This window comes from Bubalus kerabau, chromosome 6, assembly GCF_029407905.1.
Source record: "Bubalus kerabau isolate K-KA32 ecotype Philippines breed swamp buffalo chromosome 6, PCC_UOA_SB_1v2, whole genome shotgun sequence".
In the NCBI taxonomy this organism is placed as follows: Eukaryota; Metazoa; Chordata; class Mammalia; order Artiodactyla; family Bovidae; genus Bubalus; species Bubalus kerabau.
In genome coordinates, this window is record NC_073629.1 from 87,862,109 (window position 1) to 87,881,676 (window position 19,568).

The 19,568-nt window shown below is 36.5% G+C and overlaps 1 protein-coding gene across 7 annotated transcripts in view; it reads left to right on the forward strand.

Moving 5' to 3' along the window:
* Positions 1-1,455: 1,455 nt before the first annotated feature.
* The window catches only part of MYSM1 (Myb like, SWIRM and MPN domains 1), a 41,919-nt gene continuing 23,806 nt past the window's right edge, over positions 1,456-19,568 (forward strand). For 4 of the 7 annotated variants that reach the window (XR_008715965.1, XM_055585708.1, XM_055585709.1 and 1 more), the window contains exons 1-8: positions 1,456-1,598; positions 5,653-5,728; positions 7,361-7,431; positions 9,420-9,497; positions 9,588-9,611; positions 10,726-10,804; positions 13,677-13,775; positions 16,092-16,858. Coding sequence is in view for 6 of the 7 variants with exons in the window: in XM_055585708.1 (XP_055441683.1) it covers positions 1,534-1,598; positions 5,653-5,728; positions 7,361-7,431; positions 9,420-9,497; positions 9,588-9,611; positions 10,726-10,804; positions 13,677-13,775; positions 16,092-16,858 (1,259 nt within the window). In the remaining variant the exon portion in view is untranslated. The other 3 variants (XM_055585710.1, XM_055585707.1, XM_055585711.1) reach the window with 3 other exon arrangements.

Sequence of the window (19,568 nt, forward strand, 5' to 3'; positions counted from 1 at the left end):
GGGTGACCTAAGGATGGGGCACTATACAGTTTCTGAGCACTGGACACCGGATCTTCCTTTTTGATAAAATTTCCCTCCATCTTCTGCCATCACATTCATAATACAGCTAATCTATGGATTGAGCATAAACAAAAATGAGATGGAAAAACTCACAACAGTGTCGGAAGAGGACTCATTCCATGAATTGATTGACTCATTCATCAGTATAATATTTACCAAGCACCTAACCTACTGTGTGTCAGACACTTTGTTGAATGATGATAGTATAAGGGCTAGTGAAAAGACTAGCAGATATAGTGCTTGTCCTTAGTGAATTCATCAACCAACAGTGGAGGCAGACAAGTGAATGAACAGCTACAATAATGGAAGTGATAGATGCCAAGAGAGAATAATACATAAGGCCAATATCTAATTTCTTGAGAAACCATAAATTCTTTGAAATGGCATTTGTCTTTCACAGTTTCCAGCTACATGATGTGTAGAGGGTAAGCACTCAGTAAAGAGTCAAAAGGCCTAGATTCTGGTCCCAGCTGTCTTTGACCAGCTATCTATCCTTTCCATTAGTTATTTCAGTTTTTGGAGCCTCAGTTTCCTCATCTGTAGAACTGTGACTGATAATATCAGTCCTGATTAACTCACTGTGTAATTGTGAAGATCAATGGTCATGAGAATGATATTTTAATTAATTGTAAAGATCTCTACAAAATAAAATATGTAATCATGTTATACCTTTAATTTTTTTGATAAAACAGATGTTCAGCACTTCAATAAGTACTGAATAATTCCTTAAAAAAGAAAAAAAGCAAAGGAAAGAAAACCAGCAGGTAAGGATCACTGTTGCCACCTTCACAGTTCAAAGTAGGTCTAATTTGATATTTTCAGCACTCTAGATAAAAATTTTAGCTCTTCCCTGGTGGCTCAGACGGTAAAGATCCCGTGGAGGAGGACATGGCAACCCACTCCAGTATTCTTGCCTGTGGCCCACCAGGCTCCTCTGTCCATGGGGTCGCAGAGTCGGACATAACTGAGGGACTAAGCAGCAGCAGATTATTATTATTATCCCCATTTTACAAATCAGAGAAATGAGGCGCCAAAGAATTTATGCAAGAGCACAATCTCTTCAAAACCCAAGCCTGGGCTGCTTGCCAAGGCTTTTGCTGAAGCTTAGTCTTGATGTTGTGCCTGAGTACTTCGGGTGACCCCACGGACTGTAGCCTGCCAGTTGCCTCTGTCTACGGGATTTCTCAGCAAGAATACTGAAGTGGGTTGCCATTTCCTACTCCAGAGGATCCAATGTAGGGATCGAACCGGCCTATCGCAACCAGATTCTTTAGCACTGAGCTGCTCTTCAACAAAAGCCAAAAGGATCGAACCCCAGAACTCCTTAACATCTTTTCTCTGAAACTCCGCTTCCCCAGCCTGGAAGGAGCTGGCCGAGGCGTCGACTCCGCCCTATGACGTACATGGCCCCGCCTTCAGGCCCTCCACCTCTCGCGGGATCTCTCGGGAGGACGGCTGGGGTCAGGTCCTATCATGGCGGCTGAAGAGGCGGATGTGGATATCGAAGGGGACATAGTGCCAGCGGCGGCACAGTCTGGGTGAGCGATAGAGACTGGGCTTGCACAAGACGAGGAGGGACACGGCCGTGAGGAGGTACCCTCTAAAGCCCGCGGTTCCGGCAAGGGCCGGGGGAGTGGAAAACCATCCGCTGGGCCAGGGTCTCCTGCCGGCCTGAGGCGCGCCTCGCCCATCCCGTCTGTTGGCTCCTCCTGAACCCAGAGGGCAGGTACCGTAGACTAGCGTGGGACAGCCCTTTTACCGGGATCCTGTGAGGGCGCTGACCGCGCCTAGCACATTGCATACTCTTAAGCAATTAGATTGCTTCTTCCCTTACTGCCACCCCAGAACACGCCTCCTTGCCACCGCCCAAAAAATAATTAGAACAGGGGCGGTCCCTGGACAGAACCGAGCTTAGGTATTCTTGTTCCCTCGCTTGCAGGCCGTGTGACCTTGGGCATGTCGTTTTGTCTCTACTAGCCTCTGGTTTCCTCTTCCACGTAGGGATAGTTGTGAAAAACTTCCCGACAGGCAGCGTGATCTAAAAGAAAGGGGTGGGACTTAAGAGTTTGACAGCTGTGTATTGACCCAGCTAGTTACTAGCAGTGTGACTTTGGGCCTCAGACAACTCATGTGTAAGCTGACTATCACTTTATGTACCTCATAGGGTTATTGTGAAGATCAAATGAAATTATTTGGGGATGTGCTCTAGTATAAGAGAGGTGCTCTGAAAGTGTGTTCTTTACCTTCCCACCACGGATAGTATTTTGAGGACCCAGAGAGAGGTCACCATTTGGTACCAGTTCCTGCAGAGCAGGGCAGTGTGACTTTTAAAAAGCAGCCTCCAGCTTGAGATATCTAGCTGTTTGACTCCTTGCTTGCAGAGAAAAAGAAATTGATACATGCGGTTTTAAAGATGTGCTTTCAGAATTGTCTTTTAGTAATAGAAGAGGCTTAGACTGGTCAGGATCAGAAGACCTCAGTTCTCAACTCAGCCAGCTGTGTTGCTTATAACTATGAACAAATTCATTAGAAGTCTCTACATTGAGCCAGGTAAAATTGTGAGGCTTAGACCATTTTTGACCTGTAAAATAACAATTTCACATGATCCAACCTAATAATATCATCTTTGTAAATTGTGAAGAAGAGTACCAACCCTGCCCATGAGGGACTGAAACAGAGCCGTTTAGTTTTCCTGAACTTAAAACACTATAAAGTAACTAAGTCTCCTTCAAATGTTTAGGCAAAACAGTACAAGTCTATACAAATGAACAGAAAGCCTTTGATAACAATCTTTCACATTTGTGTAGATCAAGTTAATCTTGACCAAGTGCTTTTGCATGCATGGTTTGATTTACTTTCCACAATAAGTGTATGAAATAAGTGTGAGGGATTCTTATCTGAAGTTCAAGAGAGATGAGCTGCCTTTGGAAACTCCAAAGATTATCTGAGAGCACTGACTCTTCCCCTTTTTCCATAGGTTTTTCTTTATTTTTATGATTGTGTTTTATTTCTGTTTTTCTTTTTTCTTTCCTTTCTCTTATTATTCTGTTTGAGCCCAAAGTCTACTGGTGGCACTTGTCGTCACATTAGTCTCATGAAACCAGTAACCGGTTGTTGGTTTCTGGTGGTCATCGTCATTGTCTCACACAATTCTGTAGAGCATCATGAACAGTACAGTCTAGTGACAGTTGTTCCCTAGTGTTGGTACTCTAATCGTGTGGAATTTGGTGTGAGTAAACACTTAGATGCCCCTCTGAATTGTTCAGTTATAGCTGATCATGACATCTTGAGGATTAATTGAAAACACACTTTTAAGTCCTTGGTAAGTGCTGGTTACCAAGGTTAGAAGATGCATTAAAATGTTTTGTTTTCCTTCTACCATTCTTTCTTATCCTCTGTTTCTTCTACTTGTTCTCTAAATCACAGTATTTCCAAGGAATTTTTGTCATAAGACTTCTTACTGACCATACAGTCCATCTCTCAAGGCTTAAATTTCTGTTAAGTTGGACCATATGAAATTTTCCCAATGTTCCACCAATTTTGACCCACACAAATGACAGTTAATCTTAAATTCCATCTAATAACAGGCTGATATTGCCCAAATCTGTCACCAACTCAAATCTCTCTCATGATCATCAGATCCATTTATCCATTTTCCTGAATCTATTTGCCCTTGGGTGAGCCACAAGCTCCTCAATCGCACTTTATAGAAACTTTCCTTACCCAACCTGCCTCTTCAAGTTCCCTAGTTCAATAAAGGGCACCATCCACCCGCTCATACAGGGAAGAGATCTAGATTTTAACCTTTTTCCTTACCTCTCTCCTATCAGAGAGTCTGTTGATTCTGAGTATTCTCTCAGATGTGTTCACTTCTTCCTATTCACATTGCTTGTGCTTCAGGTCTAAGGCTTTAGGTCTACTGTCACTTCTCTCTAGTATCTATGTAATCACTCCCTCTTAACTGCTTCCTGTCTCTTTGACCCTCTTCTAGTCTTTTCTGAAGTTAGAGTAGTCTTTTCTTACATCCAGATCTGATGATGGTACTCCCAACTCCCTAGAGACCTGTCTGATCCATACCCCACCTACCTGTTCATTCAGTCATTCAACAAATATTGATTATCGTTTATATGCCTAGCTCTGGGTTTATAGCACTCATCCAAACTAAGTTCTTGCTCTTATGGAACTCACATTCTTATTGGATGAGACAGACAATAAACTTTATATTATAGCAGTTTCTAAGAGGTATAGCAGTTTCTAAGAAGTATAGACTGGGAAAAGTCACTAACTAGAAAACTTTTATAACTTCAAAACGTATAGAAGCAAATTTTAAATCATATCACAGATTGGGCCTCCTCATATGAAGTGAACACTGTGACTTTCAGTTCAGTTCAGTCGCTCAGTCGAGTCTGACTCTTTGTTAGCCCAGGGACTGTAGCATGCCAGGATTCCCTGTCACCAACTCCTGGAGCTTACTCAAACTCATGTCCATCGAATCGGTGATGCCATCCAACCATCTCATCCTCTGTCATCCCCTTCTCCTCCTGCCTTCAATCTTTCCCAGCAACAGGGTCTTTTCCAGTGAGTCAGCTCTTCACATCAGGTGGCCAGAGTATTGGAGTTTCAGCTTCAGCATCCATCCTTCCAATGAATATTCAGGACTGATTTCTTTAGGATGGACTGGTTGGAGCTCCTTGCAGTCCAAGGGACTCTCAAGAGTTTTCTCCAATACCGCAGTTCAAAAGCATCAATTCTTTGGCGCTCCGCTTTCTTCATAGTCCAACTCTCAAATCCATTCATGACTACTGGAAAAATCAAAGCTTTGACTAGATGGAACTTTTTGGCAAAGTAATGTCTCTGCTTTTTAATATGCTGTCTAGGTTGGTCATAGCTTTTCTTCCAAGGAGCAAGCGTCTTTTAATTTCATGGCTGCAGTCACAATCTGCAGTGATTTTGGAGCCCCCCCAAAATTAAGTCTCTCACTGTTCCCATTGTTTCCCCATTTAACAGTGGAAGTAACTATGACTCTCTTAAGTGTGACTTCAGAGAGTTCTAAGTAGTTAAAAGGCTGAGAATTAACGAAGTTGAATCCCTCATGGACATAGAAAAGCCCCCAGATAACTCGTTAATTTTTGTTATGTGAGTTAAAACATCAGATTTCTTAGATCTCTTCACTGTTCTGTCCTCCTTCAAGTATTTTCTTTTGTTTCTTGTATTTTGTCTTGCTTTTTCTTCCATTTTGAGAGTGGTACTATTAATGGGTGGCTTTTATGCTTTAGATATAACCAAATGAGTCATAAAGTTGAACTCCTGTATAGATGTGTGTATTCATCAAAAGAAATCTGAAGCGTTGGTTCATAGCCACAGAACATGTTGTGTGTGGTTGCTGTTTGGAGGTAGTTTTTTCCTCATGGAGTTGTTTATTCTTGGGAAACAGAGGAGTAAACAAACTTTATATTTGGCAGTTGAAATAGGATGGAGAAAGGAACTAAATATTTGTTTAACATATGAAACCTGTCAGTCACTGTGCTGTGTAAATTATGTTCATTAACTGGTATAATTTCACTGTCATACCTATTTTCTCAATTATTACAGAAGTGATGAAAATACAGCATCTGTTTTACAAGATCATTATCTTGATTCATCATGGAGAACTGAGAATGGTCTTATTGTAAGTATTTTATGGAAATATCAGGTATATTAAGCTATTACTCAGTGCCCAGAGTATCTCTTTTTTTTTTTTAACTTGGTGGTAGTTCTCAGTGGTCACAGAGGTAATATAGTGAAACCTTTTTGTTAACTTAAAAATAGAAGGTATTCTTTTTTCTTTTGACTGAAAAAATGGACTTCTGGGAAACAACTTTGTTGCCAGCTAGATTTAGGTACAAATTGGTGCTCTACCACTTATCAGATTTAGGAACTGCAGTTTCTTCATCTAAAATATGGGGATTGTTACGCTGTTCATTTCTTCATTTAACAGTTATTTATCGAGTACTTGGGCTTCCCTGGTGACTCAGTAAAGAACCCCCTGCCATTGTAGAAGATGCGGGTTCGATCCCTGGACAGGAAGATCCCCTGGAGGAGGAAATGGCGACCCACTCCAGTATTCTTGCTTGGGAAAGCCCATGGACAGAGGAGCCCGGTGGGCTGCAGTCCATGGGTTCACAAAAGAGTCACACACAACTTAGTGACTGAACAACAGCTATTGAGTACTTACTATGTGCCACACACCAGGCCAGGTTTTGGGGAATACAACCATAATCAAGACAGACATGGTGAGGGAAACTGAGAAGGTGACATTTAAGTTGAAAATAGGAGTAGGAATGTGAAGAGTAGAGGAAAAATACTATATGCAGAAAGAACAGCAGCACGAAGGCTGTTGTTGAAGTCCAGTATCTAGAATATAGTAGGGAAGGGGGAGAGGTGAGAGCTCTGACAGGTTGGGGAGGCAAATGATGGCCCTGCCACACCAACAGGAGGCAGGGAGAAAACGAGAAAGGCTAGTTAGGAAACGTTTGTAGGGACCTAAGCAAGATTTGGTGATGGCTTGGCCTCAGGTTGTGGCAGAAGTTGACAGATTTGAATTATGTTTTGGTGGTAGAAATGCTTGTTATATTGGGTTTGGGGATTGAGGGAAAAGGAAAGAATCCAGGATGATTCCTGGGTTTCAGGTTAGAACAGCTTGGTGACTAGTAAGTAATGCTGCTTACAAAACTGGGAGGGCAGGAGAGAAGCTGGTGAAGGTTCTGCTTTGTTAAATTTTGTTTTGAATATGTGAAGTTTAAGAAGCCTATTAGGTATCCAAGTGGAAATTTTGAGTGGGTAGTTAGTTATAACAGTCTAAATAGAGCTTGGAAAAGAGACTTGGCTGAAAATGTTTACGTTTTAAGAGTTAAAAAGAAGTACGCAAAGATTGTGGCTTAAGGGGAAAAAAGGAATTGTGGTGAGTTTTGGAAATATTAATAGGTGAGGTATCTAGCAAAATCTTAATAGTATCTTAATAGATCCTCATACAGGATAACCATTATTACTTTATCATGACTAGGAGCCAGAGCCTAGGAATCTAAGGCTCAAGTCTCTTCTTTCCCGCTTGAAGCATTAGTGAGTGCTTCTATGAATGCATCTGTGAAGTAGTGATGCCTGTCTCAGCATTATCATGGGAATCCAAAGATACGTCTGTGTGCTCAGTAAATGGTAGCTTTATTATTTGTAATCATATTATTGTGTATTTTCATTTAACAAAACAGTAGTTGGTTTCAAAAAGCAGTAAATAAAAAAAATTATTCTTCCTTTTTTTTAATAGCCTTGGACTCTGGATAGCACCATCAGTGAAGAGAACAGAGCTGTCATTGAGAAAATGTTGTTGGAAGAAGAGTATCCTTTATTGACTATGAGGAAAGTAAAGATTTCAGGGTTAAAAATCCGTTAATGCAAAACTTACAAAAGAGACCACTGTTAGTTGCTAGATATAATGCTAGTATATAATGTTACCTACCTATTCTGTTTTACCACTAAGTCTGAGATCTGACCCAATACTTCTGAGTTTCTGTTGTCAACCAACTCTTTTAATTACCTTAATATTGGACAGAAATTATAGAGTTTTTTTTGTTGTTGTTGTTTTGTTTTTATTTTGTTATCTTTTTGCCATGCCACATGGCATGTGGGATCTTAGTTCCCAGACCAGGGATTGAACCTATTCTCCCTTTAGGGGAAGTGTGAAGTCCTAACCATGGACCAACAGGGAGTTCCCTATAGCGTGTTTTAAATCAGCTAGAATCCTTAGTTTAAGTCCAAATTTTCTAGTCCAGACCTCCATTTTCAGTTGTATGAGATATTACTTTGTCCAAAGACACAAAATTAGAATATGTAAAAGTTCTCGGTTCTTACTCTACCAATTTATAGGTGTTATTGGGAGCAATCTAAGTAAAAAGCACAAAACTATAGAATGAAGATTTTTTCCTCCCAGAAGTTGTAGGTCCTTATTCACAGTTCAGCCACTGGCTTATTGCCCTGTTTCTTTCATCTATTTGTGATATTTGCAACTTAAATTTTGGGGAACTCATATATTTTTTTACATGTAAAATAAAAGGATTGAATAAAAAGTTTTCTGATTTTCTGATTTGTAAAAATTATTAATGTAACTCTAAGTAAAGTAGTGAGTGGTTTGTTTTCAACTCATCTGTGTTTCATGGATTTTTATCTCCTTTTTAAGACAGAATTTCTGTTCCTTTTACTCCCAGTTATTGCTGTGTTGTTTTCAGGGTGTCTGTGTACCTTTAATTCTCATAGGTAAACCCCTTTTAGGCTTTCTTACTCACCAGCTGTCCCCAAACGTTACAGCTATAGCCTGGATCATTGCTTTTCAGTAGAAAATAGTGCACGTCACATATGTCATTTACAGTTTTCTAGTAGCCATGTTTAAAACAGGGAAAATTAATTATAATAACATTTTATTTGACCCAGTATATTTAAAATATAGTTCAACATTTAATATGTAAACATTGAGATGTTTTGCATTCTTTGCTTTATACTCTTTGAAACCCAGTGTGCATTTTATATACTTACAGTACATCTCAGTTTGTGCTAACCACATTTCAGGTATTCAGTAGCTACACATGTGGCTATTGGCCAATGTGTTGAACAGTCTCATTCTAGATTAATGAATATTTAGGTAGTCAGTGGTTCACTTCCAGACTTGGGAACAAAGTAATGATAGTAAAAGCCATGTGAGCTCTTCGATAAACAAGGATAATGTTTTCTTCTATCCTTGTCTTCAGCACCTCATATCTGCCATGATGCCTCATGTACATGATACATAGTCAATATCTGTTAAGTGAAGAATCTAAAAGTATAACAGTATAGGTTAGGTTTAATCAGTCTGAGAGGTAGATTTGACCCAAGCGTTCGTTATATTTGTTAGGGTAGAGAGCAACCCTAAACTCTTCTCTGTTACCTTCAGAAACATGAAAGCAGATACTCCTGAATTATCCTGGATGACCAATCAGATTCATCTGTTAGTTCTCCATATGTGTTAGGAAAAAAAGATTTAAATAAAACATTGAGGATATATCTTTTCTTAGCCACTTCTAACAGGGAAGAAAGAGAAACTACCATTTAGGTAGTATACATTTTGTGCAGATACTGTGTATGTGTGACTTCACATGTAATATTTAATCCAGACAAAACCCTGTAAGATAGAAACATTTTTGTTATTACACACCTGGAAAATTTTTTGAGAAGAATTGGTTTCACTTGAATTTAAGTGTGACTTTCAGGATATGTGAGTGCCTGCTTTATACAAATTGCATAAGAATTTATAGGACTTTATTATTGTTTTAAAAGTTTCTTTAATAATTATACAGGTATTACTTATCCAGTAAGTCACTTCCAGGAAAATTCTGGCTTGATCAAAAGGAAGATGATAAAAAATACTTGAAGAGGTACAATCAATTTATAATACTTTTAAAAGCCTGAATTGTATTTTTAAAAACTTCACAAGCTTCCTTATTTTCTTTTTTCATGTGGTGCAGTCTGCAGAAAACAGCAAAAATCATGTATGTACTTATGTTTTATACTTTAAACTCTTTTTGATTAGTTAAAAATTATGGGAAAATTAAACAAGTTATAATTGGCCTGTGGAAAAATCCTCTTGACCTTTGGTTTACACAAATATAAAATCAAGTTTTCTTGTACAAATGTTGGAATGTTACAAGATAATTTTATATTATTTATTTGTCAGAATCTTTATGGCCCTACATAGGCAATTTTATTAAACTATGGAAAAGGTGGTTTTCTAGGGGTTTGTGGGGAAATTTTTTTAAGCTGCCCTCTAATATATTATGGATTGACTTGATTTCTGTTGCCCCTGTCAGTTAATTTTCAGTTGTTTCAAATAAAACTTTAATTTAAATTTGTAGTTTTTAAAAATTATCTAGAGAAGTTAAGTATTAACTGTTTTATAAACATCCTTTCCCTGTAATTGAAGAAGGTTTGATGTTATTCAGTGTTTCTAAGCTTGCATGTTTATAATCCCTTAGAGGGTAGACTTGTAATTACCAAGAGTTTGAGCACTGAACAGACTTTGGCTTTTGCATTTTGCTGAACAAGCAACAACAACTAAAAAATGAAGTTAAAGGAAAGATTAATGGTTCACGTCAATCAAATTAGCTGGCTTCATCTCAATTTTATTTTTAATTTCTTAATGTCCTGCATTTCAAAAGCAATAATTATAATGTCATAGTACTTTTACCTCTTTTCCAGCTTGATATTTACATAGATTTACATAGAAGAATCGGATGATATTTCTAGAGCCAGTTTTATCTCTGACAAGCCTCTCAGGTTTTGGAGATGTATTAACATTTGCTGCTTTGTGTCCAATCTAAGGAAGCCTATTTGTTATTTCCTTTGATGTCTTTTAGTGTTATCTTCACTCAGACCCAAGGATTATTATGTCTTTGGGGGCTCCTGTCCTGAGCTAGAGAAGTATATAAGACAGGGTAAATCTGGTCCCCCAGGTGGAGGCTGCGGCCTGCTTTTTCTTCTCTTCTTTTTAATTCTTAGACTCAAAAAGTATTAAGTTTAGCCCATGGCTATCTATAACCTTTAGCTGCATAAATATGGAATGTTCCATTTCAGAAATTTTTTTGCAATTCCTCTTTTTCCCCTCAGGGTACACTCTCCTACAAAACCAGCCAGTTACTCAGTAAAGTGGACGATAGAAGAAAAAGAGCTGTTTGAACAAGGGCTGGTAAATAGAGCAATTTTTAATTTATAGTGAAATAATTCTAGAAGCAAATATTGATAGAATTATAAGGTTAAATTAATTGAGACCGAAAATTTCATTTTAATTACGGTAATCACACTTATAGTTTTTCTGTAGTTAAATGATGTAGTTAGTTAGAATGATTATGTTTGTAGTGTAGTATGAGAGAATTCCTTTTAACTCAACTTACTAAAATATTAAAATATTGATAGATTTGACTCAATATTTTAGGTAGTTTTTCACCCCTTTTTTGGTACTAACAAAACCCAAGAAATTGTACTGTGTCTTTATACGTTTTACCAACCACCTGTATTGAAAGGCAAACTTATTTAATTACCTGATCTTTTCTCTTGGGGAAAAACTTGTGTATTTGGAACAGTCAGGTGATCAGCTGAGTTTTTTTTCAATTCCGATTTTGGCATTTGTGCACACAATCTAAATATTTTAGTGGATATAGTTAAAGACCAGAAGCATTCCTTTTGCATGAATGTTTCACTGAGATCTATTTAAATGTCCACAGTTGCATAATGGAAAAAAAAAAATGTACACAAGTTTCTAATTATGAGAAAGTGCCTTAATATAATGAAACTTAAAATATTTGCAGGAATTTTTTTAATTGTCTATAGTAGATTATATTTTTTTCTTTAAGGTATATATTACCCAATATTAATTAATTTTGAAATTATATATATTTATATATTAAATGTATATGTAGAATATTTATGTAATATTATGTAGGATTCATGAATGCAAATTGAAACATAGTTAGCATAACTACAGAAGCTATTTTGAGGGTTATATCTCCTCCTGAGATTTTTCTCCTTTACTTTTGATGCTTTTTATACTGATATTTTAGTCTGTCATGTGATTATCATTTATATAATCTAATTAACCAGTCGTATATTTAAGATTGCTGACAACTTTGGTGTTTTGTCCATTACCAAAGATCAGAATGTACACACAAATGGATTGTGAATTTGGGGGTTGTTATTGTTGCCATTGGTGGTAGTTATAGAGGCTCAGCTCCATGGTTCACAACTCAGATGGCACCTGAAGTTGTAGAGTGTTAAGTCTCCTTCTGACTCCTGTCTCAACCTTTAGTTTTCTTTGCCTGTCACCTGTTCTTGTGAATCCTTCCAGAGATAATTTGTCCCTATAAAAGCAAATGTCTTTATTTAGGTACATGTGTAGATATCTGTATCTATCTGTGTATATATAAAGAGATATTTTAAACCTAAAATATTTTCCCACAAAAATACATGGAACCATTGGTTGTATTCTCAGCCTGTATAACCCATTAGTATCATTTGCTTATAATCTGAATTCTCTCAGGCTTGAGAGTAGGAAATTACATGGTACTGAATGATGGAAGATTTTTTCCTTCTTGTCCCTTTGCTCTGTTTTTAAATTGGTGAATGTTTTCTTTGCTTCTCTTGGTAGTGTCCCCCTCTCCAATTTTCATAGTGCCCAAGCCCCTAGAATCTTAACTAGTCACATTTATCCAGATCTTTCCTGTTTCCAGAAGTGCTCCATGCTACCAGATTATGTATTTGCCTTCATTACACAGTGCGTGTGCTCAGTCACTCAGCTGTGTCTGACTCTTTGCGACCCTATGGACTGTAGCCAGCCAAGCTTCTCTGTCCATGGGATTTTTCAGGCAACAGTACTGGAGCAGGTTGCCGTTTCCTACTCCAGGAGCTCTTCCTGACCCAGGGATCAAATCTGCTTCTCTTGTACCTCCTGCATTGGCAAGCAGATTGTTTACCACTGCACCACCTTGGGAAGCCCTTAGCACATAGTGCAGATAACTAAATCTTCAGGAAGTTGATCTCAGGTATTAGTTAAGAACTATCATAAGTTATTAATTTATACTTACTGATTTTCTCAGAAGTGCTTTCAGTTTTAATAAATTGTCCATATGTCAGATTTTCTATTGAAAACCAGAAATAAGTATGTAAGTTAAGATTTATCATTTAGGTCAGGATAATTTCTTGCCATTAGTCATGACTCTCTGGCATGTAAATCTGGCCCTGAGATCAACTTCTCTGAGTTGTTGTATTTTTTTTTTTTTTTTTTTTTCTTTAAATAGTTTTAGGAAATCTAAAAAAGGATTGTTGAGCTTCTTTGGGAAATGGAGAGTATCTTGTGTTAGAGTTAATGTAGGAGATTTATGTATCAAATGATAGACTTGATAATTAAAAATACTTTTAGCTTTAAAATTATACTGCATTCATGTCTGTACTTGAAAACACACCAGAGCTCCTTCAAGTTCTCAGTTTTTCCCTTCACAGCTTCAATGTTAGTAGGTACACAGCCTTTGACAATGAAGGGAGGTGTTGGTTGGAGGTCACTTTATTTGTGATTCAATCTTTTAAGTCAGTTTACTGTGATATCTGAACAGTGTAAAAGTTTGAATATGTAATGGATGTTTTACTATGGAATTTGAGTAAGAAAATTTTTTTGAAATTAGTGTTGGAACATAGTCAATTGATTCTATAATTGGAAAATAGAAAATACAACCCACCTCCCTTTCAATGCACTTTTTTGTTGAGTTATCCTTAATTTTGGAACATCATAATGTAAAATACTAATACATACTGTAGGAGTACATAGAAGTGATGGATCTTCATTTAGGTAGCTATAAAAAGAAATTTCTAAATCATCTTGGTCTGCTTTCAGAAGTCAAGATTCAAAGAGAAGATCGTGGGCTTTGATTTTAAGAGTCTTAACTATATATGAGACTTGTGTGTTTTAGAAAACAAAAATAGATCATTTTAGTTTTTTTTTAATATGGCAGTAATTTGGAATGTTAATTAAGCTAATCAAAAACCATTTCCTTTCCATTTTGATAACATAGGCTAAATTTGGCCGAAGGTGGACCAAAATTGCAAAGCTAATTGAAAGTCGCACTGTTTTACAAGTGAAGAGTTATGCGAGACAGTACTTTAAAAATAAGGTAAGCAGGATAAAAATATCCTAGTGATCATATTTAAAATAAATAAAATTAATAAGCATAAATAGTTCTTTAATTCAGGCATGCTTGCATACATGCTAAGTCTCTTCAGTCATGTCCAACTCTTTGTGACCCTATAAACTGTAGTCCGCCAGGCTCCTCTGTCTGTGGGGATTCTCCAGGCAAGAATACTGGAGTGGGTTCCTCCAGGGGATCTTCCCAACCCAGGGATTGAACCCATGTTTCTTACATCTCCTGCATTGGCAGGAGAGTTCTTTTCCACTGGTGCCACCTGGCATTAAAGTCTTAATGTTCAAAGTGTTTATAGTGAAAATATTTTATACCCATAAAGTACCCTATAAATGTTTGTCTTCAAAAATCTCAAGGCATATCTTCAATGTATTGAGTATTGCTGTTAAATTGGTATTATTATATTACTCCACTTAATTTCATGCAGTTAAATAGGGCAAATTATTAGTTGCTCAAAAACATCCTATAAAGCAAATAGTATTCCAAAGAGAAAACCTTAGAGTTCATTGCTTCCTGGAAAATTTTTTTCCTTTTTAAATATTTGCATTAAACTTTTAAGAATTATTAGAGCTTAGGGGCCAAAAATGCTAACATGATTCCAAAATCTTTTTAATAGCAATGAAACTTGTACAATTATTATGAAGAACTGTCTGAAAACTCTAATAAATTGCAGTGTTCAAAAATGTACAGTTACAGTCTAGTTCCTTAGTCTTGAAAGTAATTTGTGTTGTATTCAACCATGTAGTTCTGATATTTAGAATTTTTCTAATATGTTCTGCTTGAGTACTGGAAGCATAATTATATAGAATTTGAAAGTGTCTTAAGTGAAATTTGGTGCTTTCTTTTCATGTAAATTGGGTTGACCCTTGAACAAAACAGGCTTGAACTGAGCTGATCCACTTATATGTAGATTATTTTCAATAGTCAGTAATACAGCACTGCACAATCCACTGAGGTGCAATTGCAGATGTGGAACTGCAGATGCTAAGGAACTGCATAAAGGGAAGGCCAGCTTTAAGTTATATGCAGATTTTCAACTGTATGGAGGGTTGGTGCTCCTAACCCCCTGTTGTTCAAAGATTTACCCTATATACAAGACTTATCTAATTTAGTGTCATTTGGTCATAGGAAGTAAGTAATGGAATGAATTTATTATAAATCAATCAGTCTGCTCCCTCTTTTAATCAGCAAAAGCATTTTCCAGACAGCCTACTAAGGTCAAGGTATTACGAGACAGAATAAGCCTCATTTAGTTATTCTTAGCCGTGCTGGTGTGTGCAGGACTTCTTGCAATGTCAGTTTTACTCAGAGGCTTGAGATGAAAGGGTACATTTTAATATTAAAAAAAATATTAATATATAATGAAATACAGTGCAAAATTTTGTCAGAAATTTTAAGCTAAAAATGAGAGACTTCAAATAAATAGATTGTTAAAGGCCATTTCAAGCTAAATGTCCAAATTTCATTTTCCCTCCTGCTACCCTTTCCTTTTCCTCTACATAGTAAGCCAGTTAACTACAATGCAGTATTCTCAGAGTCTGTTGTGATAAAGGATCTATACATAATCTCTTTTCAGGAGCTGTTATGTCTTGGATGTGTTAGTCATTTGCAAGATTTTTCAAAATTATATGTAACAAAGATTTTATTTCAAATCATACATACTCGTTAGCATTCATTTTCTTTTCCTATTGCATTACAACATATTTATGTTTATAATAGCAGATATGATAGTTTCATGTCTTAAATTATAAGCTCTATAATATTATAGCTACATTAAATGAATGTGCAAAAGCCAGTTTGTTTCTCTTGTTTTTATATTTAAATGAAAGATGATTTTAATTTACTCAGTAAATATATGTGAGATAGACTCCTTTAACTAAAAGGAGTTTTTAGCATTATAGAAAATGATCTGCTGAGGTATCAGATATTCTGAGAAATAAGCCTTCACATTATCTTAAATATACCTTGTATGATGGTTTTTGGTTAATTCTCTATGGTTGATCTGAGCCAGATTCCCATTTTAAGCTTCGTACTGAAAATTAAATAGTAGGTCATCATTATTTGATTAATAAAAGTCACCAGACCATGAATGAGTCAAATATGGAAATTTGAAGTGATGATCTTTTACATTTAAAATGTAGTTGTAAACCCTTCAGAAAAAAGCACAGTAAAGATATACCATTGACATGTACTCAGTTTAATAACTTTGTATCTTATTTTTTGTGTGTGCCAATGATTGCATTTTTAAAATGTTAATATTATGGAGATTTTATCTTGATTTTTAATAAGGTAAAATTAGATGGTCCAGAAAAGGAAACACCAAATCAGAAGAATAGCAGTGGCTTCCAGATGAAAAATGAAGATGAAGGGACAAAGGCATGGACACCATCAGGTTTAAGGGGACGTGCTGATCCCAACTTGAATGCTGTAAAAATTGAAAAGTTATCCGATGATGAAGAAGTAGACATCACAGATGAGACTGATGAATTGACTTCTCAAGTTCCCCAAAAGGATCTTAGCAGTGTTCTCTTGTTAGACATCTCTAATAATAAAAGACCTGAAACCAGTAAAGCACTGGTTTCTGACAGCCAAGAAGATCCCATTTCTAAATCTTCCAAGGATTATCTTCAGAATATAAAGCAAGGTGAGATGGAAGCACTTTCAAGCTCAGGAATTAGACTTTGGACTGAAAATTACAATACCAGTGACCAAAAATTAGTTGAATTAAATGATCAGAAATGTGATAAGCTGATGAAGAACTGTGATAAACATCATGGGAATGGAATAACAGATGATGCCAGACAGTTGCCTTCTCCAGAGCCTTGTGAAGTTCAGAAAGACTTGAGTGATAATGAATTGCTTTTTCATTCCTCCTGCCAAATGGAGGAGGAAAGCCAAGAGGAAGAAGAGCTTAAGCCACCAGAACAAGAAATAGAAGTTGATAGAAATATCATTCAAGAAGAAGAAAAACAAGCAATTCCTGAGTTTTTTGAGGGGCGCCAAGCTAAAACACCAGAACGCTATTTGAAAATTAGGAATTATATTTTGGATCAGTGGTAAGGAAAAATTGTATTTTAGATGCTATTTTAAAGCGTATGCTACTCTAAAGTATGTACGTGTGCCTATGCAGAATTTTTTATTTTACAGTCCTAGTGTTCTAGAGAGCTTTAACATATTAATACATTTCAGTAGGCAAGACTTGGTTTCTCATAGTGAAACCGTTTGAAAGTTTTGGGAAATGTTGTCATCTATAGCTGTCTTAACCCATCTGTCTGTTATTTTATTAGAGTCTGTGGTCCTAAAAGAAAAGGGATAAATCATTACCTTAAAAAGCAGTTTTGTAGGACAATGTTAGGAAGATATAGAAAACACTACTGAACTGGAAGAGGGGAAGAATGTCTATCTTAGTTTATGGTGTACTTTGAAGTACAAAGAGAAAACTTTGGTGACAAGGATAGTATCATTTAATGTGGCTTGATTTCAGAAGCTATTCTAAAAATCTGCCTTAAGTGCTTTTGACTTTGAACCTGTGACATAATGTGTTAATAATTCCTTTATCAGAATATAGGAATTTTTTTATATATTCAGTTTACCCTCTAAATTGTCAGTACCTTTTATTTGAATTACTTAGTGAGGGATGGGGAACAAGCCAAAAAACTTCCCACCTTATTAGCTTAAGTGCTGTGAAAGTGATTTGCATTTTTCGTAATAGTTTAAGACATCAAACATTCATGATTGTTACTGCTTCAGGAGCTATAAAATTGTGTAGAGCCATCTTTACAGAGGGCTTCTGTTCTGACCTAGGAAGATTATCAAAGGAAAAAACCAGGCTTGTTAAATCAGTAACTTTCATTTTACCCACATAATATTAAGCATTTTGACATCTAAAGAAAGGCCTATTCAAAAAGAAAAAAAAAATTTTTTTTTCTTGCTCTTAACTCTTGGTTATTTTGCAAATGATTGAGGTTGGGAAAATGCTAAGTGAGGGTGGTATCAAAGTAAAAGAATACCTATAAGGAACCACTCCTGACATTTACATAGTGTTTTATTGTTTACAGAGAGCTTTTCTGTATCTTATTGCTCAGAACAATCCTGTAAACTAGGCAGGTGGTATTTTCTCTCTTTGATAGAATGAGCTTGAGGTCAGGAGAGGGTTAGGGAGCTGCCTTGGATTATACAGACCAGTTGTTGACAAAAGAAGGACTTCAACGCAAGTCTGAACTCTGTAAATCACTCTTTCCGTTATTCTACATTGCCTAGTTCACACTTAAAACAGACAAATTAAATTAAATCTCCCTTGGTATCTAATTTTGTTTTTGGAAATAAGAGCATTGAATGGCCAAATTGAAGTACTTCAAAATAATGACTAAATCAAAAGTGTCTATGTAAATTATCAAAGAATTTAATGTAACTTTAATCAAATTTCACTTGTTACTTTGAATTTTGGATTTACAGGCAGAATAATTTATATGGGTAGCATAAATTATATGGCAATAGTTTCCTAATATCATAGCCTTAGTTCATGAAACCAGTTAAATATTGCTGTTTCAGTATGATGATTTAGCCGAACAGTATGAAAGCAAAAAGAAATGTTTTGAACAGGAACTCAAACCTATTCTCTTCAGAAATAGAATGGAGTATTTAGAGACTGGAGGCGGTGTTAAAAAAAAATGGAAGAGTTCAAGTTTTAAAGATAAAAAAAGCCTTGCTAGATTTGTTTGTAGCTAGAAGATCCTTTCCATAAAAGCGCATGCAGTTGACTCCCTGTTTAGGGGGCTATTTTATTAAAATAGTAACCAGTATCATTGAATATGTACTAAATGCCCCACATTGTATTTATCTCTAGTCCTCTTTGACAGCCTTGTCCTCATTTTACAGATGAGAGAAATGAGGTTGAGAGAGGGAACAGAGCTGGTTCCAGGTCACATTAGGTGGAGGCAATTCCAGAGAACGCAGTCTTGACCCGTTACTTTTCACACTTAACACTCTGGGCCTTGACTGACTTTTCACACAGCCTTGAATGTTTTTCCCCACTGGATTTTGGTGAATCTCACTTCCTCTTCTTTTTCAGTTCTGCTCAAGGGAGATTAGACGCCTTCTTTCTCTACCCTGTGTCTACAATAGCTCACATATCTCCTCCCTCTCATTCTCTTACCCTGTATTTTATATATCTTACAGAACTTTTTACCACTGAAAATACTATATTTTTATTGGTGTTTTGTCTCCCCTCTCCCCACCCCAATGATAAATATAGGCTCCATGTTCATTGTTAATTGTTTTGTCCCTCCTGCTTAGAACAATGCTTGGAATACAGAGACAGATTGAAAGAATGAATCATCATTATATCATAAACAGATATTTCTAGAGGCCTTACCATTTGTTCAGTGCTGTACTAATACTAAGCTCTTTGTTTAAAGCCTTCTGATTTGTGTAATCTTTAATTAGACCAATACAGTTTATAGTTTCATAGTTTTTTGGTAGCTGGGTATACCCTGCCCATTCCAGCTGTCCTGCCTTCATTTGTGTAGTGTGTGTACTTTCCACGCAAGACACACTGAAATCCCACTTTTTTAATGGAACTTCTGATATCCTCCCACATCCCAGATTATCAATACTTTTTACCCTCACTGACCTTCAGAATTTATGATTTTAAATTTGGTTTCTGGTTAGGTCTTCCCTGAACCACCCTATCTAAAATAGTCTGTGCCTCTCTGCCCTGCTGTATCCCCTTATCCTTCTTATTCTGTCTTCCTAATGCTATTGCTA